Source organism: Syngnathus leptorhynchus, chromosome 7 (genome assembly GCF_054491065.1).
Source record: "Syngnathus leptorhynchus isolate UIUO chromosome 7, UIUO_Slep, whole genome shotgun sequence".
Classification (NCBI taxonomy): domain Eukaryota; kingdom Metazoa; phylum Chordata; class Actinopteri; order Syngnathiformes; family Syngnathidae; genus Syngnathus; species Syngnathus leptorhynchus.
In genome coordinates, this window is record NC_141201.1 from 8,145,841 (window position 1) to 8,169,735 (window position 23,895).

General features: G+C 40.8%; 3 protein-coding genes across 6 annotated transcripts; 1 reads left to right on the forward strand and 2 right to left on the reverse strand.

Moving 5' to 3' along the window:
• Window positions 1-1,153: 1,153 nt before the first annotated feature.
• LOC147054540 (homeobox protein otx5-like) lies at window positions 1,154-3,924 on the reverse strand. Of its 2 annotated transcripts, none has more exons than XM_085916197.1 (3): window positions 3,825-3,924; window positions 2,966-3,117; window positions 1,154-1,792 (listed from the first exon to the last, which is right to left on the reverse strand). In XM_085916197.1, exons 1-3 carry the CDS (start codon window positions 3,922-3,924, stop codon window positions 1,154-1,156), a joined length of 891 nt encoding a protein of 296 aa, XP_085772323.1. The 2 variants fall into 2 exon arrangements, with proteins under 2 accessions (XP_085772323.1, XP_085772322.1); XM_085916196.1 differs by having other exon boundaries at window positions 2,966-3,129.
• Window positions 3,925-14,514: 10,590 nt separating this feature from the next.
• On the forward strand, window positions 14,515-17,316 carry LOC147054541 (inositol-tetrakisphosphate 1-kinase-like). The gene is made up of 10 exons (XM_085916405.1): window positions 14,515-14,597; window positions 14,826-14,850; window positions 15,329-15,451; window positions 15,645-15,762; window positions 15,846-15,947; window positions 16,097-16,137; window positions 16,218-16,383; window positions 16,695-16,762; window positions 16,945-17,107; window positions 17,183-17,316. Exons 1-10 carry the CDS (start codon window positions 14,515-14,517, stop codon window positions 17,314-17,316), a joined length of 1,023 nt encoding a protein of 340 aa, XP_085772531.1.
• Window positions 17,317-17,366: 50 nt separating this feature from the next.
• Window positions 17,367-23,835, reverse strand: LOC147054542 (uncharacterized). 3 transcript variants are annotated; one of them, XR_015066698.1, is made up of 7 exons: window positions 23,688-23,835; window positions 21,217-21,257; window positions 21,042-21,111; window positions 20,439-20,504; window positions 19,061-19,917; window positions 17,821-18,761; window positions 17,367-17,631 (listed from the first exon to the last, which is right to left on the reverse strand). XR_015066698.1 is itself a non-coding variant. In XM_085916450.1 (6 exons), the coding sequence occupies exons 1-6, from the start codon at window positions 23,767-23,769 to the stop codon at window positions 18,693-18,695; spliced, it is 1,185 nt and encodes a 394-aa protein (XP_085772576.1). In that variant the 5' UTR covers window positions 23,770-23,835; the 3' UTR covers window positions 17,367-18,692. The 3 variants fall into 3 exon arrangements, 1 of the variants encoding a protein (XP_085772576.1); XR_015066697.1 differs by having other exon boundaries at window positions 17,723-18,761; XM_085916450.1 differs by having other exon boundaries at window positions 17,367-18,761.
• Between the last annotated feature and the right edge of the window lie 60 nt (window positions 23,836-23,895).

A 23,895-nucleotide genomic window follows, 5' to 3' on the forward strand; every position in this document is an offset into this window, starting at 1 on the left:
AATAAGATACATGAAAGACATATATTGATAGCCATCACATTTTTTACATGTTGGATGGACATTTTGAGAGACAACAAACTCTCTGTGCTAAGGAAGGGCAGGTGCATTGGGCACTTTCTTCCCCGTTCCCTGATGCAGTCTTTTTGCTCATCAGATGTCTCGAAAAAAACCCAAAAAAAACACAACAATACAGTCATTTAGCAGAACTGCTTCAATTCTGCCAACCTCTTGTGAAAAGGAGCAGGAGGGGGGCTTTTTGTTGAGTGCCAATTGCCACAATGGGGCCATTGTTGCCCAAGAGTTGATCCTATTAAACTAACAATGCATGAGCCATTCACCCCAAGCATGCTCAAAGGCAACAAGTTTGTACTGCAGTCACTTCAGGGGACTCGATCAATCCTCTTGACTTGGATCACATGCGGGCTGAAGAGGGTCAATATCAAACAAGGCTACTGGGGAATCATCAGCTTGGATGGCCTTTTCACCTCTGCACCATTGGGGAAGCTCATCTGGTGGGTTCAATGCTTCAAATGATGGAGAAGTAAATGTCAGTGAATACAACAAGACACATCTTGAAGGAAACATAAAGAACTCAAGTGTTAATTTGTCATTCATTTTGCTCAAAACAATTTCGCCATTGAGGCAGTTAGGTGGTATCAAATAAATCAGCACATCATTTTGGTGCCTTGTGTCTTTAACAGATCACATGTTGAAAAGTCAGTTTAATCCAAAATATTGTCGTACAAAAGTAGAATTTTTAAAGATTATATTTCTATTATAACTACACTTTCCTTGACCATGTCTTTTTTTAATTTGCTTGACATGACAGCTGATTGCTTCTATAGCTTCATTTATGGTATTAGTGTTATTTTTAAATTTTGACTTGAGTTACCAAATATTATCAAAAACCTACGCCACTTGGATGGACCAGTATTACTTTCTTCTCTATTATCATTATGAGTCATTATGATCATTATTTTTCATATTCAATAATTTATAATTGAGCTCATCATCAACAGAAAAAAGAGAAATTATTCCAGCCCCGTTTGTTTGCTTAACTTGTACAATCAACAACAGTGATTTCATCATTCACCCAACTCTGACTGACTGTACATTTCTTCCCATATCCCCTCTAACTTCCTGACCTCTTGCTTTACAAGACCTGGAACTTCCAGGAGTTCTGGTCTTTGTAGTCCAGACAGTCTGTGGCATTGAAATTGAGCTTCCAGGCAGCTTGGTCCTTGTAATCTAGACAGTCGACGGCTCCGAAGCCAAGCGAAGCGGCCGTGTAGCCTTGGGAAGAGAGCGAGGCGGGCGACTGGCTGAGGGGCCCGCCCATGGAGGAGGCGGTGATGGGGCTCAGGGCACCTCCTGTGCCCGACAGCTGCGGGTGCATGGGTGACAAGTAGGAACTACAGTCCAGGCCGGTGAAGTAGGAGGAGGAGCCAGCGTAGCTCTGGCTGTAGGCCGGGGCCTGGGTGTAGGTCATGGGGTAGGCGCTGGTACGCTGCATGCAGGGGGTGCTGGAGGCGGACAGGGGGTCTGGCAGCGGAGAGATGGAGGCCGGACTCCATATGGACACTGTGGCGCTAGCAGAGCTGGAACTGGGGGCGATGGCGGTGCCCAGAGGAGGCGGCGGTGGGCTGTAGGGACCGTTAGCCGGGTTGGCACTGGCCTCAGCGTTGGCCTCCCGAATTGGGGAGGCCTTCTTTTTAGGAGGCCGCGGTTTGGATTGGCCTGTACTCTGCTGCTGCTGTTGGCGGCACTTGGCACGGCGGTTCTTGAACCATACCTGGATGATGAGCAAGATCACATAACATTTCATTTTGATGTCAGTGTCAAAATCCATGTGAAATCAAGGAACACATCATTTTTAATATTTTCAACTGGTTTTATACAAGGGACCACTATTATAACCAAAAAGCAACTCAGGGACCACTGCTTTGGCGAAAGATTATTTTATTTCACACGGAAAGAGGATTGACTTATGCTTGCTATTTATTTGCATCTGTATGTCTATTTTGGGAATCTCAGCAACATTTGACATCATTTGGATGGGTAAATGATTCACAAAATTAGCTGGAAAATAAAACAAGTCTAAATAATAAATCAGTTTTATTTTTAAAAAGATTACAATTGTTTTCCATTTCCAATTTCACGGACCACTTGCAATACCATCATGGACCACTAGAGGGCCACGGCCCACCGGTTGACAATAGGTGAGTTTTGGCTGTGTTTTGTTTGTTCTGTTATTGTGATATTCATCTCTATTAAGGAATGACTAATGTGCCAAGCTATAAGATTCCTGCCCCACTTATTATGCATTAGAGTGGAAATTATACATCAGGTGGCTTACCAATATGATATGCGACCTGTCTGTCCAGGGTTTGTACCGTGCCGCTTCCTTCAGCTACAATAGGAAATTAATGAATAATCGATGTCAATTTTTTTTTAATCTTCTTTTGCGAGTGTTTGCCGAGGTGGGGTCACCAACCACCACCAAACTGAGAGCTACCTCTGGCTACTGATTAATGAGAAGGTACCTGTATGGGACACGATTTTGAAATAACAAATGTGCTCAAATACTATTATTATTATTATTATTATTATTATTATTATTATTATTATTATTATTGCTATTATTATTATTATTATTATTATTATTATTATTATCAATTCATGTGAAGATATTAGCATATTTCTCACAAAAATTAGAAAACAGTTTTTGTATAATTCTCTGCCAGTTAACATGATAATTTGTACAACATTCCTCATCACTATGTCTCATCACCGATTACCTATTTCTTTTTCTTTAAACTCATATGGTCCTTAAAGAGCTACCTTGTGGTACGTGCGGGGACCAGATTGATGAGCCCTGGTTGAGAACCCAGTGGTTCAATAGAAATCAAAAAGCTACTAACTGTAGCCAGTTCAATAAGTGTCCCTAATAATATGACATCTTTACCTGTACTCTAGACTCGGGCAAGTTGATCTTGAGGGCCACCTCCTCCCTCATGAAGATGTCTGGATAGCGCGTTTTGGCAAACAGAGCCTCCAGGATATCCAGCTGTGCGCGCGTAAAGGTGGTGCGCTCACGACGTTGTTTCCGTGGAGTACCTGCGTGGAAATCAACACAATAATCAAAAGGAAAATTAGAACGTTCGTATTGTTATTATTACTACATCACTCTTTAATAATAATAATAATAATAATAATAATAATAATAATAATAATAATGATAATAATAATGTCTCGTATTCTTATTCGTTTCTCATAGATATTCAACATACAGGAGTACATGCTAAGTGGAACATTCAACAAAATGAATGGCTTTACTGACTTTTTTTCAAACGAATAAAAGGTGCAGAACTAAACAAAGTGAAAACATTCGCACAAGTAATCACATTGATTTTCAGACTGCATTTACAAGTACATTAAGGGCCAACCTTGGCTACCAAACCTGCCTTCTGTCAGATGACAGATGTTGCAAAGCATGATTAGCACAAAACCAAATACAAAGAGAGTCTCTTATCAAATATAGGTTATGCAACAGATTGCGATTTGTTTGAATGTTAAGTCCGTGTGAGAACAAACGGTCTTCCTATTCACACACTTTTTGCATTGTTTTTTGACTCTATAATCTGCTAAATTGATAGGTCAAGTGAACACCGACACATGTTTCTAGGATTGCACAATCACAGTAAAGAACCGCACGCGTTTTTCTCACTGATTCCGGTCTATTTCCACGCATTTAAGTTTTTTTTTTAAATCAAGGAAAATAATAAACTTAAGACACCATTTAAGGATAATCAATTAATACTCACTGGGGTATCCAACGGCGGTGGTGTGTAGCAGATCCATGCCCGGGCCGGACAGAGTTAACCCGTTCACGGCGTAATGGGGTTGCTTAATGTAGGACATCATGCCTCCTGTGGGCTTTAAAACACTCCCTCACTCCCTCACTCACTTGTTCCTCTTCTCTCAACAACACGACACGGTCTTCGTTTGACTCCACCGGGGTCTCTCTCTCTCTCTCTCTTGCGCGCTCTCTCTCTCTTGCGCGCTCTCTCTCTCTCTCTCTCTCTCTCTCTCTCTCTCTCTCTCTCTCTCTCTCTCTCTCTCTCTCTCTTGCGCTCTCTCTCTCTCTCTGTCTGTATTTTTTTCTGATTCTCTTCCACCAATTTCCAGTCTATTTTTCGGTGTCCCTTAACGGGGATGCTCACGATGCAAGAGTGTGCAATACACCTGTTGCGTAACACCTGCAAAATGACCAGCTACGCTCCGTGCGCGTATAACCCGTTTGAATATTTTAGGTGCAAAACAAAACCCAAAAGCGAGCCACACGCTATAACAGAACGCTACAGAGTAATTGTATACGACCCTAAGATGTCTTTTTTATGCAGTCCCCGTCGTGCGTAACAGCAGTGCGCACGTCTCCAGCTCGATTTTGCCGAAAAATGAATTTCCAAATGAATGATGAATGTTGAGAAATTGAGTAGGGTCCGGGTGGTCCCCACTAGCTCGCTTCAGCTGCCGACTGGAGAAGATGCGTTAGGAAGCAGAGTGGACAAAGTGAGGCGAGAGAAGAAGTGGTTGGCTAATTAGAACTTGCCTAAGTAGACAGCCCTCCCTCTTGCCTCTCTCTCTCTCTCTCTCTCTCTCTCTCTCTCTCTCTCTCTCTCTCTCTCTCTCTCTCTCTCTCTCTCTCTCTCTCTCTCTCTCTCTCTCTCTCTCTCTCTCTCTCTCTCTCTCTCTCTCCCTCTCCCGTACAATCAATAATGTTATGTGGTTCATATAAATTATTTGTCATGTTAGCTGATTTTTAATATATACCGGAGACGATATATATCTCGCACGTCCACTTTTAATTTTCCTTCCTAAACTTGTATTATCATTTTCAGAATGAACATTAATAATATCTTTTTAATTCGATTTAATACATATAATAAATGGCATACAGGCATATTTTTTCTACAATCTGAACAAATCCAAATATATTTGAGACGGCGTTTGCTGTTGTTGTCCACTGATTCACATCAATCAATACAAACGGTTTACCAACTAACCAATTAATTCTTCAGAACTTAACAAATAATCATTGTTTTTCATTTTCATTTCATTTCATCATTTTTTTCTCGCAAATTGGGATTGGTTCATTGGGAAATCACAGACAAAATGATGGAAGATTATGCATCAAAAATAAGATAAATATGTTGTGCTGTATAGACATTAACGACCATGTATTCATAATTGCTCTGTATATGGAAATGACTGACTGAGTGTGGAAAAGAACTATGGTTGGATTAAAGGCAGCACAAAAGAGCGCTTGTTTTGCAATTAAATCCGCTTTAAATCCCAACATGCAGGGTTCCACCAGCCCGTGACACACAATAATAATAATAATAATAATAATAATAATAATAATAATAATAATAATAAATATTAACGGGCGCAAATAAAGTCACCGCATCCACAACGCGCTCACGCAATAAAGTTAAGTGAAACATGTCACTGTAAAGGTTCTACCGTTATATTAACAATTACAAACGGCGGCTCCAGCATGTAACACAATTTTTTGGGTTCGTTATTTGTTCCATAAACAGAAATTGTGTGCAGATGCAGGCCCATTGGTTGGTGGTGTGGAAAAACCGCTGGAACTAAACCAAGAAAATGAGAAACGATTGAGAGAATTATTGGTGAAATTCGTTGCAAAACTACAAGTGATGGCGTTTTATCAACTCAAATGTTTTCGTTTTTTGTGTATTGTCAATGTTTACAATTTTTTCCTTCTTCTTTAGGTTTCCGTTTGACACGATACGTCCTCTCAGGTTCCGAATGCGCCGAGACAATTTCACGGAGTCCAAAGCCGATTCTCATTGCTTGTTAATTGAATCGGCTTTCTTATAGTTTAAAATCCAGTCACACACACACATAGACATGAAAGACAAGCGCACAATGTAGCTGCGGCCCAAAGTGTATAAGGGGTTTATCTAGCTCTGTAAAGCCAAAGCGGAGATATAAAGACACACACAGAGCCACAGGCAGAATTTCACCAGCGTGTTTCAATGGTTCAAAATCTGAAGTGAAATGTCTTCATCTACTCAATGAGGTGAGTGTGTTTCGTACAGGCCTGTGACTGCGTGACTGTGCGCGTGCATGCGGAGGGGGGGTTGCGCGTGCGCGTGGTTGCTATTTAGTAATCTACCTGCTGCTACCACCGTGGTTGTATTGTTATTGTTGAATGAACTAACAGGTCGATTCGTAAAAGAAAGAAATGGATTTAATAAAAATAGAAGGGGGGCCTGCGAGGCCGGTGCTTCCGTGCACCCGCAACTGGAGCGTGCACGCGCTTTTGCAGTATACAATTAAATTTGATCCATTTTTACCAAAACATTCCATGCCTTCACTTTCTGTCTACACAGATAAAAAAATAGCGATAATATTCATTATATACCGTTATCCTCGGTCTATACGGTAATAATCCAACTTCTGCTTCCTCTTGTTATTGTTGATGCAGTTGTTGTTGTTCTTGTAGCTCTCATAGTTGCATTCAAAGAGAATTAATCTTAGAATAGTGGCATTATTTAAGGCTTTATAAAAACACCCTCATATAGTGTTTTATTGTCTTTCTCTCTCCCACTTTATCTAAATGAAAACTTTTAAATTTGTTTATGAATTTAATGAAACAAGTTATTTTGACAGGGGGAATTTGTTTGTGTAGCAAATTACACTGCCCAGTGTCTGAATTTGGGAGTAGTTTGAACGCACTAGGACCCAGAGCTCAAACAAATTAAGGACAGCCACCATGCACATAAGAGGCTTAGTACATCTAATCTATACACACACACACACACACACACACACACACACGCACAAGCGCACACACAGTATTTCATAAACATCCCATTTTCCAACAGGCACGCATACATGTCCCAGAGGCAACCATGTAGGCCATTGTATTTTCATTTATTTTTCATTTTCTCCAAACTCTTTTATTCCCTGGTTGACCTTATCGTCCCTTCCACTTTGTTTGTCGAACATTTGCCCATATGTTCTACTCTTTCTCTCATGCAATTTCATTAGCAGATGGGTCTTTCTTTCTCAGTAAATTGAAGAGAGACAGAGAGAGCGAAAGAGAGAGAGAGCAAGAGTTGTCATTTCCAATGCAAGTTCAATAACAAACCAACATAAGTTGCAAAATTGAACCAAAAGAAAACATTTATTACAATACATTTACTTGCCTTTTTACCTGATGACAGAATTTTATGTGTTATGGAAGTTGATATCGTAATTTACAAGGATTTCATTTGAGTCAGTGAAATCAAATAGCATCGCAATCCTAAAAGACTAAGTCAGGCTCACAAACCTTTCCCACACTTTCCCAGCTGTTACCTCTGACATCACGATGTTCGATACACACACTGTCCACGACATATTTATATGTCTGTGTAGCCACTGTGTGATTATAGTGTGTGTGTGTGAGACAGTCACACACCCACACATAAACACACACGCATGCACAGAGTTCAGCCGATTTATCATAATATGCTTTATCTGAAAAGTAAGTATCTTACCTCGGGATAAAGGGAGGAAAGAGGGGTTTGTGGCCAGATTGACAGAGGAAGGGTGGATGGAGAGAATGGAGCACTGGCTGCACATGCAGGCAGGCATACGGAGCGGGACGTGCACCTTTTTGGGCCGGATCGATCACTTTTGACAAGGTAACTGCAATGATAGTGTGTGTTGAGAAGAGAGGGCCAAGGCAGGGTGAGCCTCTGGTGTGTGTGTGTGGCACTGGCTAGCACATGCATGCATGCATTGTTTATATAAGGACTGGTAGAAGTTGGAAATGTTGCTGTGAGAAAGTGGGGTAAAGAATAGGTGTGGTGGGAAGGAGGTGTGCAAGTAAGAAGAGCAAGATAGTCAAACATGGCTGAACTAAGAGAGAGGGATGAGGAAGGGGGCTTATGGGAGGGGCATCAGTGGAGTTTTCCCTGGTGTGGCAAGGTTGCTTTTGTAATGTTCTACAATGGAACACTCCTGTTTCCTATCTTTTATCGACTGCTTTGGAGTGTTTGAGTTGTGTGAAGTGGAGTGTGTTATGTCAACGGCAGTCAAAATCAGCTTTTCATTACAATGAAGCAAATACCCAACTGTGTAAGTTGTATACATATATATATATATATATATATATATATATATATATATATATATATATATATATATATATATATATATATATATATAAATTTTATAAATTTTGAATATACATTTTCAAACTTACACACAAACTTTTTTAATAAAAAAAATATATATAAATTATATATATAATGTAAATAGAAAATAAAATCCTGTACGGAGCGGTCCATTTCAGGCCGAAATAGCCGGCACCGGCGTCGCCCCGTTGACTTTTCTAACTTGTTGTCAATTTTCTACTGGAATAGAGTTTGCTCTTCAAAACATCTCAGTCTGCCTCAGAAGGAATCATGTGGTGCAAAGGCTATCATTTCTCACTTGCTCGTCGTAAATGTCAACAAAGTCCAGAATACATGCAGATTTCCGTTCATAATAATGGTAAGAGGTGAGCATGCGTTTTGAATGTGTGTAGTGGGTATAGTAGTGGGTCCAAGCAAAGCATAAACAAAGGACCAGATCACTTGTAAAGATGAGTGGCAGATGCAGTATACTGTACTTTCCATAGTTCATTCGTTCACTCATTTGTAGTCAGACATGTGTGTTTAAATGTAGGGGTGAATTTATTTATTTATTTATTTATTTATTTATTTATTTATTTATTTATTTATTTTTTGCTGAGATTCTGCACTCAGGGCGGCACGGTGACGCACTGGTTAACACATCCATTTCACATTATTGTGAACGTAGCGTTTTGATCAATTTCACAGACAGCAGCCCCCCGTGGCGTGCAAGTGCGTGTCCTGGTGCCCACTGGGGGTTAGACAGACAGACCTCTAATCCACTGCAGACAGCAGCAGGTGGGGGTCAGTCTGCGTGTGTGTGTGTGTGTGTGTGGGGGGGGGGGGGGGGGGGGGACAGTGAGGGAGCGAGAACATCATTTACCCCCTCCTGGCTAGAGTCTGCAGTTTAGCAAGCGACACCTGTTCATGTCTTCATACTCATACATTTACAAGGAGTAATTGATTCATGATTAATTTAATGTTACAATTTGAACAAAATATGTATACAATAGACGGCATGGTGGAGCACTGGTTGGCATATCCGTCTCACAGTTCAGAGGTTGCGGGTTTGATTCCACCTCCAGCCCACCCTGTGTGGTGTTTGCATGTTCTCTCCATGCCTACGTCCCAAAAATCCCCAAAATATGCCTGGTTGGCTGATTGACCCTGCGATTGGCTGGCAACCGGTTCAGGGTGTCCCCTACCTACTGCTCCAGCACGCCCGCGACCCCCGTGAGGACAAGCGGTATAGAAAATGGATGGACAGATGGACGGACGGATAGATAGATACAATAACTGGCTGCAGATTAGATACACATTCACTTAATTAAATCAAATTCAAGAACTACCAATTATCATGACCAAAATATCAACAACAGAGAACAATGTGAAAAATTGTGTTCATAATTATCTGAAGATCCCCCTTTTGATGGTGATTGATGAATTGATTATTTCAATTTTTGATTTATTTTATTTTATTTTACATGTACATTCCATCAATAGATTTACTATATTGCTTGTGTAGAACACAGTATCTATTATTGTCTTTTTGAGTAAGCAAATTGTCTGGATCCAAACATAAATTATGTTCTACAATGTCACAAAGACAGAAGTAGGTTAGCATGTACAGAATTATAGCGGTATTTATTTGCTTCTGTGACTCCACTATAATACATGCAAGTAAATCTGGGTGTATTGAGGTGAAGTGGGTATAGCATGATGCCCTGTAGCATGCACCTCCACCTGCACCCCCATCATCCCATATGGCAGTAGACAGCAGTAGTAATCATGGAAGTGGAGCAACAGGCCTTGAGCTTCACTAATCCCCAGCCTCACTCCGACACGTGCCACACTGATGCGTATAACCCAACTCTGTACACTGCACGGACACATGACCGGCAGAGAGCCACACACATGCAAACACAATACAGTATGAACAATCTTCATCCTTTTATTTGCATGACTATGCACATGTATAAAAGAGCCGGCCGGTGAACTTGCCACTGGTGGCTGCAGGATTAGCATGCATTGTGACACACACTCCCCGATTTGTATCCATGTTAGACCCACACGAGACAATTCATATAATTGCAGTATTCGATGAACAGTACCTTGCGCACCAAGAGACTCCTCACAGGAACACAAAGAGTCAAAGCCACACTCACTGCAACACGTAGGCCATACTCCCAAAACCCTTTAACTATGACGCAAACGGAGACAAGGCAACAATGGCTCCCTTATTGTTAATTGGCCGTTTAATCCCAAGGAATGCGTCTGATTAGTACCCGCCGGTGGGTCGGGGTCTTGCTCAACACTCACAATCGCTTGACAATGGACGGGCTGTAAGAGAGATCTGGGTGCAAACACTCACACATGCGGCTGAATATGCCACACACAAAGGTATACATGAGGAAACAAAGTGGAGCATTAGTATGTGTTTTGACCAGTTTTTCTTTTTTTTACTACAGTGTAAAATATTGAATTGAACAGTCGTTAGAAAAAGGCAAACAGTGCTGGGTCCAAAGATGAGCTGTCAAAATTAATTGCTTATTGTGACTTGTGACGTGGGCAATTGGAGACCATCTTACACCCACTACTATGCATCTGTGTATCAAACTCCTCCACTCCCACCCCCCCCCAATATAGTTGTGCTGCGTGGGTCAGGATGGGTGCTCCAAAAATATTTTTAGATGATCATGATTATACTTCATTCAATTAATTAATTCCTACAGAGGAACTGCATAAAAATAAAATGTATAGTATCAAAAAATAAGAAATCATATCTGATAAAATATTCTTCCTTCAAAACTTCTAGGTTGCAACATATCCATCGCACACATCCCCAGAGCACCAAAATCTGTCTGCCTGGCTCTTGATCAAATACACCAAAATGGCGTTGCACTACCATTTAGACCTGCTTTTAGGTAGTCTAAAATTTTGTCCACTACTTTTTCTCACCAGAGGAGTGTAATAGAAAACACCTTCTGTCTACTGGAAGGCCTGGCGATATGCAGCCTGGTCTGCCAAATTCACAAACATGCTAAGTCTAGTTTAGCATGATTGTGAATTTGCCATTACTTACATTGGTGACCAAATTATCATGTGCACTGTTAACTGCTGGGTCAAAAAAAAATAATACCCCAACCCAAACTGAATTTAGGCATCTATTTTACATTTATAGTTTGCATTATTATAATACCAACCAAGCACAGCACCAAACAAATGTCATAGAAAGTTGATATGTACCTTCTGCCATCTAGTGGAGGAACATTAAAATTTCCTGCCTGTCACTATATGTTATTGGCATAGGAAATTGAACAAAGAGTTAAGAGTCAATTTTGTGTTTGTTCGTACAGGTTAGGCTTGGCTACAGTGGCCAAAGTAAGTTCTGTTCGTGTATTAAATGTGAATATGACAAACTAATTGAAAGACACAAAATTGGAGGATGGAAAAAAAAAACAGAGGGATAAAAGTATTCACGACACAGAAAGAACTGAAGTCACAGGTGACAAGAGGCTAACGTGTGTGCACTGTTGTGCATGTGTGTTCTGTCGGAGGTCCCGGCAAACTGCATCACTGCTGACACACTGCTGCGGGCAAATCCAGCTTAGTGTGTCTAAAACAGGACTTCAAAATCTGCCACAGGGCCCCCTAATGCTAGGGCCGCTGTCACCCTCAATCACTCACACACACCTAATCCCCACGCCGTGACCCAACACACACACACAGGCACACACAACATTGAGTGCCCGACGCTCTGGACCTATTCAGCTTGGTCGGGAGTCCCAGTACTAGGCAATACCAGCCACAGGGTCAACTTTTCATACTAGGGGAAGGAAGCACGGAATGGTGTGATGTTGCAGAGACATGTGGACAAGTTTGGAGTGACAAGCTAAGAGAAGTGGAAGGGTTGCTTAAGGGTTGAGATGTTGGACATATTGGGCATGGAAAAACTCCATCTGTCAGAGTGAGATATGGATTCTGAAAAAGGACTCTATAAGTCGACTGAAATGTAATAAATCTTAATTGATTGCACAATTAATCACAGGAATCAGTGCATTCTAAAGTTTGTTCAACCAATGAAAAAAGATTCATTGGAACCAGTGTGAACATGAGAGAATGGATGTTGTATCATTTATTTTTATTATTGTTTTTATTTCTATTTTGATTTGTAATATATTATTTATTATTTATTTTATTTGTGGTCAGTTCTCAAATAAGCTTGGGCCCAGAGAATCAGAATGTTTTAAAAATATGGCTATCGTACAACAGGAAACTGTGCTAAACTATTTGGAAAATTGTCTTCCATCCACTTATGAAATGTACTCAAAAGCAAATGTTTTTTTCCTGCCACAGGTTATCTATCCATGCAGAGCAAGATGACAACTGGAAGCCCGCAGACAGCAGCAGTACACAAATCATCTCAGTCTACTCCCACCATTCAAATATTGTATAAACTACCATTAGTTACAAATGTAGATTGAGATGGAGATGAATTGGTTTGCATCTTACACACACACACTACAAAACGCACTACACCCTGTAAGCATAAAGTGGATTCAGTAGAGCATTACGTTATCTGGTCAAGTCATCTTGCACTATAGTAGCTTTAAGGAGACTAGCTGGGCTCCTGATCTCAGTCTCGTACTGTTACCGAACTCTCAGTCTAAATCCTCATTGTGTCTGAGGAGAGGAGCCAACATCCTTCTTTACAAACCTAAAGTAGGCAACGAGAACACTCGATAAAGTGCCTACTGTAACTGTTTTGTTTATGATTAAGGTGAGTAAAGTAATGCTCATTACATCCCTGCTTTTTACCTCCATGTGCATGTTACATTGTGTTGTATTGCAGAAATAATGACTTTTATGAATAAAGAATAAAATAAGACCTAATCATTTGGTGCAGTCTGTCATTGGTTGAAATCTATTTACTGAAATGGTTGGATTAGTTTCTGTCGGTCTGTGGATAGTTATAAACACCATGTTGGTGGTCCACATTAATTGAGAAGGACAGTGATCCGTAAAACCGAATCCTGACGCGTCACTGTTAAACTGAAGAGAGGACGCACGCACGCACGCATCAGATCAGGTTTGGTCTAACACCCGCCCGTCCACACGGACACCGCCACAGTCGCCATAGCTGGCTGGAATTGTCTTTGCAGTTTAATTGTTCCTCCTGTCACTATTATTGATTGATGAACAATTTGCAAAGCTTTTAAACTGAATTCCACAGTCAGCTATGGAATACATTCAAAAAAATCTGCTACTGGTCTATAACTTGAGGTCTATAATTAAGGTCCTGATTACATTGAAGAAATACTGTTGGAAGATAAACCTAGTAGCGCTCTGAGGTCTGCAGTGTCATTTTGTGGAGCCCAAAGCTCAAAACAAAAATGGTGACGCAGCTTTTTAATTGTTTCGCTGCACACAAATAGAATTTCCAACAGAAGTGTAAATGATTTTAAATCCAGTTTATTAACGATATGCTCTTTTCCCATATCTGTGATTAAGGTCTTTCAAAGCATTTTTAAAATTATCTACTCCAAAATTATGTTCTTGCACTGTATGTTCTTTTAGCAAGTTACATATCTTTACTTTGCTTTGAAATGTCGAATTCTTTTGCTTGGAAATGCTTTTATATAGCATTTTTAATTCCTGTGAAGCACATTGAGTGTTACTTTGTGTATGAAATGCATTATATAAATAAATCTGCCTTAATAAATAATTACTTTCAAATAAAAGAGGTGAAATTGTATAATTTATTGATGAGCTCATGACATAGCTACTGCGGTTGGGACGAAATGGACTCAGGTAGTCACATAACGCCATCTACTGGCCGTTTGAGCCACCTACAGAATATTTATTGTATGTAATTAGTATCATGGCGAGCCAAAGTCTATCCCGTGTGACTTTGGGCAGGAGACGAGATACATCACATGAAGCATATGGACAAACTTAACAGTCACACTGATTTACACTTTGGACAAGTTATGCAAACTCCACAGTCATATCGGATTTGAATCCTGGACCTAATAATTGTGAAGCACAAGTGTGAACCACTATTTCACTATGCTGATCATGACCAACTTATGGTGAAGAGGTCAAGCCACTTTGTCATTCTGTCTGTTAAATTGTATCAAGATGTTTGGAGGGGGGGGGGGCATACAGTGAAGATGAGGAACTTTTGGGATGCAGTGTGTGTGTGAGTGGGTGCTGGGGGGGGGGCGGTGCAGCAGTGCTTAGGGACAAAGAGCGTGAGTATTCCACCCTATCTGTCTTGCTCTGCTGCTAGTGGGTCAAAGGAGAAGCAAAAAGCCAAATGTCACGCCGCAGAGTGGGTTTCTGCCTTAGTGACAAGAAACGCCGGAGGATGAATCTGGACGCCTTTGCAGAACTCTGTGCGTAAGTTACCTGACTTGTTATTCCAAATTGGATGCAAATGAGGGTCACACAATTAGTTCGCTCAGAGCCCCAACAGCAGAGACTGAGCAAAAATGAATGGAATTCATAAAAGGATGGAAAAGTATTCCATTTTGATGACTGCTGAAGGTTCTTTAGCATGTACTATAACAATGAAGCTACTCTCAAAAAGAATATAGTAATTTAATTGTATTTATTTTTTTCATCCAGGGACCATGGAGTAGAGGTGGTGGAGGTAATTGTTTGTCTTATGTTAATAGAAGGATGGGCACCTACAGTAATTTCTCACATGGATAATTTGGGGTAAATGCAGGACTTGTACATTGTTTGCATTTGTTGTCTTATACTTATTGTGTGTTTGTGTAGTTTACAATGTGCTGTGTTAATGTTAAATCGTTCATTTCAGCGTGCACTCATAGGCGTCATATCCAGATGACTGCAACTTTTGTAATCCATGTCTCAGCCACCTGTAGCCACCCGCTATTAGCTTTCTGTGCAGTTTGCTTGAGTAGATATCATTAAGAAACATTTAATTGTGGTACAAAACTATTAGCTAGTATTACAAGTATTTTTCTTTTTTGTATTTTACAGACATATTTTGGGTGCAATTAAGCCAATGTCTTGTGACAAGGCTCCTACATAAGCTGGAAAAAAAAGGCAGATTCATGAGAAATGATAAATACAGAATCAAATGTTTTCTTTTTCTTCTTCAGATTGATCTTTCTCAGCCACTTGGGCCCCAGGGACCCTTCGATGTCATAGTTCACAAGCTATCCGATGTCATCGTGGAGGCGGAGCATGACAGCCAAGCAAAGCAGCTCCTGGTTAATTTCCAGGTGGAGCTAAAAAGAACCAAGTCAAATCACATGCTTGTTTTAAAAGTTAACCAAGATGCATCTTGCAATACAGCCTCATCAATTGTTCTGCATTACCGTACACTTGATAGCTAACTAGCAGGTGGCAGAATAATACTTGCCGCTTGCAAGTGATACTTGCAATACTTGCAAGTGATGTTGTGTCATGTTGCAGGCTTATGTGTCAGCTCACAGCAGGACAGTTCTTCTGGATCCCCTGCCCGCCATGACCCAAATTCTAGACCGCTTCACCTCTTACCGGATCATGAGCAATCTGCAAAATTCACTCCGAGGTCTCACGTTCAGTGATAATATTACTGCAATAGTAATATCGACATGATGTTTTCAATGTGAAGACTGTTGTTTTGTTTGACAGACTGGCACATTTGCAGTCCTCCATACCTTGAGGTCTACAGTGCAAGTGAGATATCTTCTATTCAGCAGAAAGTGATGACTCAGAACCTGAGCTTCCCTCTCAGTTAGGTTTTCCACCTCGTTCTCAGAAACCCTTTTAGTACTCACACACACCAAAAGCTTTCAAAAAAGTCGCTAGCATGCAACATTGTTGGTTGTCTTTCCTTTTTTTTTTTGTTGACAACACCCATCACTTTGTTTACCATTTTACAGTTTGTAAAACAAGAGTAGCCCATGGTTCTCTTTCCCACGAGGTACGTGCAGTCACGTTATTCGACTCGTATTTATTTGTAGACCTGTCCGCATTTCTCAGTCATTTTGCTTCGGTGCTTAGATGTCGCTGATCTTCAGCGCGCCAAGTCTGGTGGAGATCCATCCTCCGTGTGTCCTCCAGAGTTTTGTCAATCACGGAGCAGTCCTGCACAAGGTGTTTGTTGTTGGAGAAAGACACTTCTGTGTGGAGAGGCCCTCACTCAAGAACTTCCCTACTGGGCCATGTGGTTAGTCAGAAAATGCAAAGTCTCTTTCACTTTCCACATTCTTTTGGGTAAAAATTCACGATTACATCTCAGTAATTACATCATCGAGTAATTGTCCGACCACGGCGCTAAAGTTACTAAAACTAGTAACTTTGAGGTAATTATGACAGGCCTCATTGTGACAAGCCCTATTGAACCCATCATTTTTTTTGTGCTCTAAACCAGACCTTGTTCTACTGGTCTGCTTGTGCTATTTTGTGGTGTTTTTTTTTTTTTTTGCTTTCTCTTTGTTTCCTATGCACACTCCAGTTGTGGTTTCTGTCTGCCTTCAGACAGAGAGACCATCTTCTTTAACAGCCAGCAAGTGTCCAAACCAGAGTCAAGCTCGGATCTCACAGCTGTGAGTATTGTATGATATATTTAAATAAAAAGCTTGTTTATGAAGCCAATTTTCAATTAAATACACGTTAAGGGGGTCAAGTGGCAATGACTGATTTTGCGACTGGATTGGGATCACCAACATTTTACAATGTATTTGTAAAAAGGAGCACCTTTCTCAAAAGGTGTCTTCTTTTCTTCAAGCTGGATGAGCAAATGCCCTGCCTGCCTCCTCCAAGCAAGGACGCTGTTGCTGCCCTGGTCAAAGAGCTGCGCATTCAGCTAGGCATGGCCCTCTTTGGTGTGGATATCATCATCAACATACACACATATACTCTCACAGTCATTGATATCAACATCTTTCCAGGTGAACACTCACACATCCACGCACACAAGACACAGCCACTGGCCGATTGTCCAAAGTGTTGTTGTCTTTTGTCAGGTTATGACGGTGTACCTCAGTTTTTCTCTTCTCTGCTCAGCCATATTGAGTCAGTGTTGGACAAACAAGCTTCTTCTGCAGACTCTCCTGAGAAGGGCCGACTTCCAATATGGCAAGAGGCCTCTGAGAAATGATAGTGGTGTTAAGTTATTCGAATCAAAATATGGGCAGCTAATGTGCTTCATATACTTTTATTGATAAATAAATGGCAGGCACATAATACAGCAGTCTATTGGCCTGTAATATATTTGTACCAATTTTAATGGTTGACTCTCCTCCAGACACATCCTTCATTTTACCATCTTACACATATGTACAAAAAAACAACTCTAAAGTACAGTAAACATTATTTAATCGTGAAATGAACAATCTTTGGAATGGATCGTAATAATGTTAGTCGTGTTAATTATTTGTGTGTGTTCACATCAGATTGTAACTTTTGGCTGCACCTATGGAAAAAAAAAAAGAGAATGAATTTAATAAACAAGTACTATATGTGCATTTAAAACACGTATTAAAATACCTGCTCTATTGGCTTACTTAGTAGTCGTTATTGCAATTGCGTGTGCCGCACTTCGACGTTGTAAAATATTATTGCAGTTAACTGAGTCGCTTGGTTAACCCTGTTAAATCTGTACCTTGTGCAATTTGACGCAATGTCCTCTTGGGGGCGCTCTTGTCTTTTACTTTGTATGACCTTGGCGCAATGATATTTACACGAGCACAGAGAAGTCAAGACAGCAACCACTGCAAATGTGATGTAACAACACCGAGCGAGCGATTATTTTCAGCGTAAGTGTTAAGAAAAGACAAGAAAATGGCTTTAAGTGTCTCCCACGTCTCTGCCTCGTCCTTGGCTTGTTAAGAGTGCAAAGCTGTCTGAACCTCAAGTGACACGTTGAGACCTGTAAGCTCTAAATACAACAATCCTCATCTATCAGCATACAAGGTCCATTTGTTGTTCGTCGCAAACAGTCGGATTTTAACAGTACACGAGCCTAATGAAAGAATTCTTCTTTTTTTTGGGGGGGGGAGAATAATAAATGTTTACCCTTGGGTAGAAATATCACGTAACAGTCATAACACTTCACATATAGGTATCGGTTATTGCACAAAACAGATACTGATACACACAAAATTGCTTATATACGTAACATCTGAGACAAGAAGCACTGTGTGCCTGTTTTGATGACTCGGCACAATAATTTCGAGGCTTTTCTAGGAAGAAATGGCATTTAAATGAAAGTGCTTCTGTGGCAGTTGGCCAATGATTCCACCTGTCAACTAAACATTTACAAGTTATTTGAGCAAAGCCGTGGATTGAGAACTCCTACACTAAAATTAGCATAGCATTGACACTGATGGGGAAAAAAACAAAACAGTCGGAACAGTTCCCAGAAAAAAAAATCAATTTGCATCCAAAGAAGGGACACAGATGCTGTTAATGGGAATCAGGCGAACTGAATGTTTGAATGGGAATGCAATCGAGAGCTATTGTGTGCGTGGGTGTTTATCCTCGCCGCAGCTCTCTCAGCTCTGCGGCAACTTCACGTAACTGGGCTTCAATCTCCAGTAGCTCCTGCAAATGGAAAGGAGAGATGCAGACAATGTTAGGTTTCACCTTACAGTCCTCACATTCAGCATCTGGATACATATCATTTTTGATCATAGCAAACAGTGCTTGACTATTAACTGACAAGAAGATACCAGGGGCGGAGCTATGCGGTGGACCCCACTGGACACCCCAACGACTACAGGATGATTTTGATCAAGGGTATTATTCTGTGGTGCGGAAAATTTGTAACTCCATGTACCACCATAGAAATGATTATGAAGTAAATTTGATGGCTAAATGACAACATGTATCCTTTGGCGTACCTCTCCTTCATCATCTTCCAAAGCACCTTCATCATCATCTTCATCCTCTCTGATGTAGTCATCGCCATCATCCTCATCCTCCTCATCCTCCCCACGCGGATCGTCGTCGTCCTGGTCCTTCAACCTCTCCCTCTCAAACTGGCGAGTGGCCTCATCGCTGGCTTTCTCCATCACTCTCTTCTGCTGTGGCTCCTTCACCTCCACCCCTCCCTCTTCGCTCCTTGCTTGATTCTCACCTCCGCCCTTGTCACCCTCTTTTCCGTCCCTCTCCTCAGGCTTGCTCTGGTCCGCGTCATCATCGCTCTTCTGCGTTGGCGTCTCGTCCCGCACTCGTTGCATCTTCTTGACCAGCTCATCCAGCTCCTCCTGCTTCTCCTTTCTCGCCTTCTCCTCCTCTGGGTTATTCTTGCTCGTCAGCTCCTTCAGCTCCTTCTCCACCTTTTCCTTCTCCGCGCTCAGCTCTAACTCATCCTTCCTCTGGTCGTCAAAACTCTTTTGCTGAAATTCCTCTTTGTCCGTGGCCATCTTTCGCTTGGTGTCGTCTTCCGCCTGGCCATTTTCTGACGACTGGCTTTTTGGGCTTCCTCTTTCCTTCATCTCGTAACGCTTTTTCTTCAACTCTCTCAGCAGCTCTTTGAGCTCTTCATCATTTCTCTCCTCCTTTTCCTTCTTGCTGATCTCTTCAGCTAGCAGCTCCTCAAGCTCCTTAGCTCTCTCCTCTTCATCGTGGATCCCCGTATCATCTACCTTTGGCTCATCCATCTCCCTCCTCTTGGGGTTACCTTCCATAGTTGTTTTGCCCGCATCGCTCTCGTCATCCTCCTCATCAGCTGGATTGTACTCATACCGCTCTCTCTCTGTAATAGTTAGCAACAACATTGCTCGTTTCAATTTGTACACGATAGCTGTCGAAATATAATTACAGTGAACCCTCCGCCATAATCACGATGAATCTTTTGTGCACCAGAATTTTTGCTGTTATTACTGATTATAGTTAAGGCTAAATTTAGAGTTGCGCGCTTTGACTGTATTACCTCATTGTGCTACCTTGAGATGGTTCCCGACTGTGCTGCAGTAAGTCATTGATCCCATAGAGAGGAAAAAAAATAGATGCTACTGAGTCATTGTGTAGGCTCTGCCTGTATTTATTGGTGCTGGATTTATATTTTACCTATAGCGTCAAATGTATAGCAGCTCAATAAATGTTGGTGTCAGTTTTTACACAAAATGGAGAAATGGATGGATGGATAGCACCATAATCTTCATATTTACAATTTTAGATTTCAAATTTTTATATTGAGTTTATCACAGAATGTATTCCTCATGATAAACAGTGGTTCACTGTATTTCTCATTGAGAAAGGAAAAACATGGCGTACCATCATCAGCCAGCCTCTGCAGCTCCCCAAGCAGACCCTGGTGTCTTTGCACTTCATCAAGTTCCGCTGCATAAAATTAAACACTCCACATCATAAAACCGTAGACAGACAACAGCATCGCACCAAACAAGGGTGTTGGCACCTATTCAATTCAGTGCCACTTTAAATTCAAACGCAGGACGTGATCCACGTAGGATGGTCCCTAAATAAAGAGAGTCAAAGTCATGTAATACCTTAGTTCAACACGAGCTTCACATAACATTAGCGATCGATAGTTACAGTTTTTCAGCAAGTGAATCAGGGAAAAATGCAAAGCGGAAGAGAAGTTGTTGATTTAACTATTAATAAGATGCATAAAGTTGATCTGTGACACAAGAATGATGTCCTACTCATTGCTTTAATGTAATGCACTCGTGTGGCTGTTTAGGATATCAAATGTTGCTTACAGGCAAAAAGATGTTGCATATACAGTGGATGATTATGATAAAATGATCAAAGAGCAATATGAATGTCATACGGTGTAGTATATGAATATTTGGGATTCCAAACTGGAGCAAATGTTGGTAATCTTATGTGGCTACGTGGATCTCTATTATATATCACCTGCTAACTGAGGGCCACATTCATGTTTGGACCCATCTTCATTCAGCGTTTCTTGAATAATACATTCAACCTTGAGAAAGAAAAAAAAAAGCAGAAAAACAATTTTGGATGAAAATTTGGAATATCCAGTACACAAAGAGGAGAAAAAGAAGGTCAACACAGACTCAATACAGACCTTTGCATCATTGAGGGGTGATATGACTGGCCGACATCCCACTGGTGCAAAAAAAAGAAGAATTAGAGGAAACATCTTTTCAATTTCTGCTACAATGGCAAAAAAAAAAAACAAGAAAAAAAGAACAACAAAACCAAGCAGTGTTTGGACTTGTTATCAGCTAAGCACTGTTCCCTTGGTGAAGTGAAGTGCCAGTGCAAAGGAGCTTACATCTCTCCCGGGCTCACACACTCACAATAACACACACTGCACACACACTGTTCCCAGGGGCACAAGCCTGCAGGTAGTTTCCATCCGGGGCTAAATCTGTCTCCAATCCCTTACTGCCATTATATCATTAAAAGTAACCTAAGCAGTGCAGCACTTCCCTGCTAGCTAAATGTCAGCCCATACTGTAGATAGTTGGAAATAATGCATTTCCCCTTATACACACACAGATTAAAAAAGGAAAACACGTTTGCAATATATTCAAAAGAAAGTTTGATCATGCAATGTCGTAAATATTACCATTGACTGATTTCAATATGCGGTGGTTACCGACGGCATTAAATTTATAAATACACAGAAACACTCGGATTATTTCGCTAGTAATGTCATATATGATTTACCCATCCACTGCTTTTAGGCAAAATGTATAAAGTATAATGCTCATTAGCACAGTATAATAAAATAATAATAAAACAATAAAAATAAAATAAAAATTGCCTATGCCATAAAATACAATGAAATAAAATAAAATAAAAATTGTCTATGCCACTTGCGTCCACTAGGGCCTATTAAGGTAAACTATGAGAGTGGTGCAAGGAACAGCAAGTCTGACAGACAAATAAATTATAACAAAAATGACATAACACGAACTTCAATTGAATGACTAAGCCTATCCCAGATAACATTAGACAAGAGGCAGGGTACGGCTCACCTGCCATTCAAACTGATGATTGCTACTTTGTGATACGCTGGAACAACAGCATAAAACCGCTAACAGTTGTCAACAACTGGCCCCAACTCTTGGTACCAGCTTGTGCTCGGAGCAGCAGGATTAGTCCCATTATGGGGAAGCTGTTTGAGCACATTCCAAAATCCTTGATATCCAGGTTAAGGTTCGTGTCCTTGCTAGTAAGACAATTCAGTGCACTAGTAGAACAACTAGTTGAACGGCAATTGCACAAGGAAGGTTTTCCTAGTGGCTTGCACTGTTGCATTAAATTTATGAACAATGCAGAATAGAAGGACCAACTTTCAACTTTAATAAGGCAACTACTGATAGAATTGTATGACACAGTTGTCAACTGGTGCACAGTTTTGACATACTAGCATGTAGTTGGCCAATTAGTATGAAAAGAAATGTCCTACAAGTAAGGACAAAAAAGCAAGTATATGGACCTCAAACTGGATCTTAAAAAAATGAGCATCTGATGAACAGATGACAAAGAGCGTACTTGTATTTGGACCTAGTGGCATCTTTTTGGCATGGTATTTGACGGCTTGGGGGCAGACATTTGCCACAAAATAAGATTGAAAGAAAAATCACACTAAATTGTTTTCTCTTGTTTAATGGCATGCTGTGCCTGTATTATATTAATGCAAATAACAGCCAAATTAGTCAACTGTGGTAGACTGAAGTGATGAAATTGTCAAAATGCAAAATTTCCATTCCACATTTTTCACAAGCATCACTCCACATCTTGTTGCAGGCTTGTTACTGTAACACTAGTGTGGCTCAAACTTGCAGAAAGAAATTCATTGTATTTCTACATACTGTAGTAGGCCAACAATTGATTCTGGTCATTCAGTATGAGTACCATCTTTCAATATCATTCCGCATCTTTTCATCAACAGAAGCCTGTTGGGAAATAATCTAGTCGCTGAAAATCTTCAACCAACCAATTTTCTCAGGAATATGTATGCATGGTTGTGCAGGGTTGTCAACAACACACATGGTAAGCTAAATTAGTTTTTTTTCCTTCATTTGTTAATGCAATATGTTTTTTTTTTTAGTTCTGTATTATTAGTTCTATTTTGCTGTATTCTTTAGTATAGTTACAACATAAGGTCAACTATGTGCGTGCTTGTGCAAGCGCGAGATGGAGATATTGTGGGTGTTCTGCACAAGGTGCGATTCGAGATAGGACCGCCACTGCATGGACATCAAATATATCGAATGCTGCAAGGGAACTTGAAATATATACCCTAAAAAAAAAAAAGATGCACATACCAGGATGAATTTACAGTAACACACACGTGGGTTGCCTGTTCTCTCTTCATGCTTAACTACAAAATTGAGCTGTTTCCTTTGAGCAAAATATGATTCCATCTCAAAATGCTTCGGACTTGCAGTGACGCTGAATTTGATTTCCTAACAGATTTTTAAGGCAGTCGTATGAGAAAGACGTAGCCTCCTCGATTTAGACAGTTATCCGCATTGTGTGTCCGACAAAGGCAAGAATAGCCAAATCTGACCAAACACTGACCTCCCACGGCTGCCAACAGACAGACTGCGGCGGTCAGCAATCCCATAGGATCCAAAATGTCGTTCCTTCCAGGAGATATCATTCAACCCGCGGGTTGGATGCGAATGCCAGTCATCACACACATACGTAACACTGGATGAGTGAGGTACTGAGCAAGAGGTTTGCACAGCGCCGTGCGCGCGCGCGTTTGTTAGGTCAAGTGACGTAG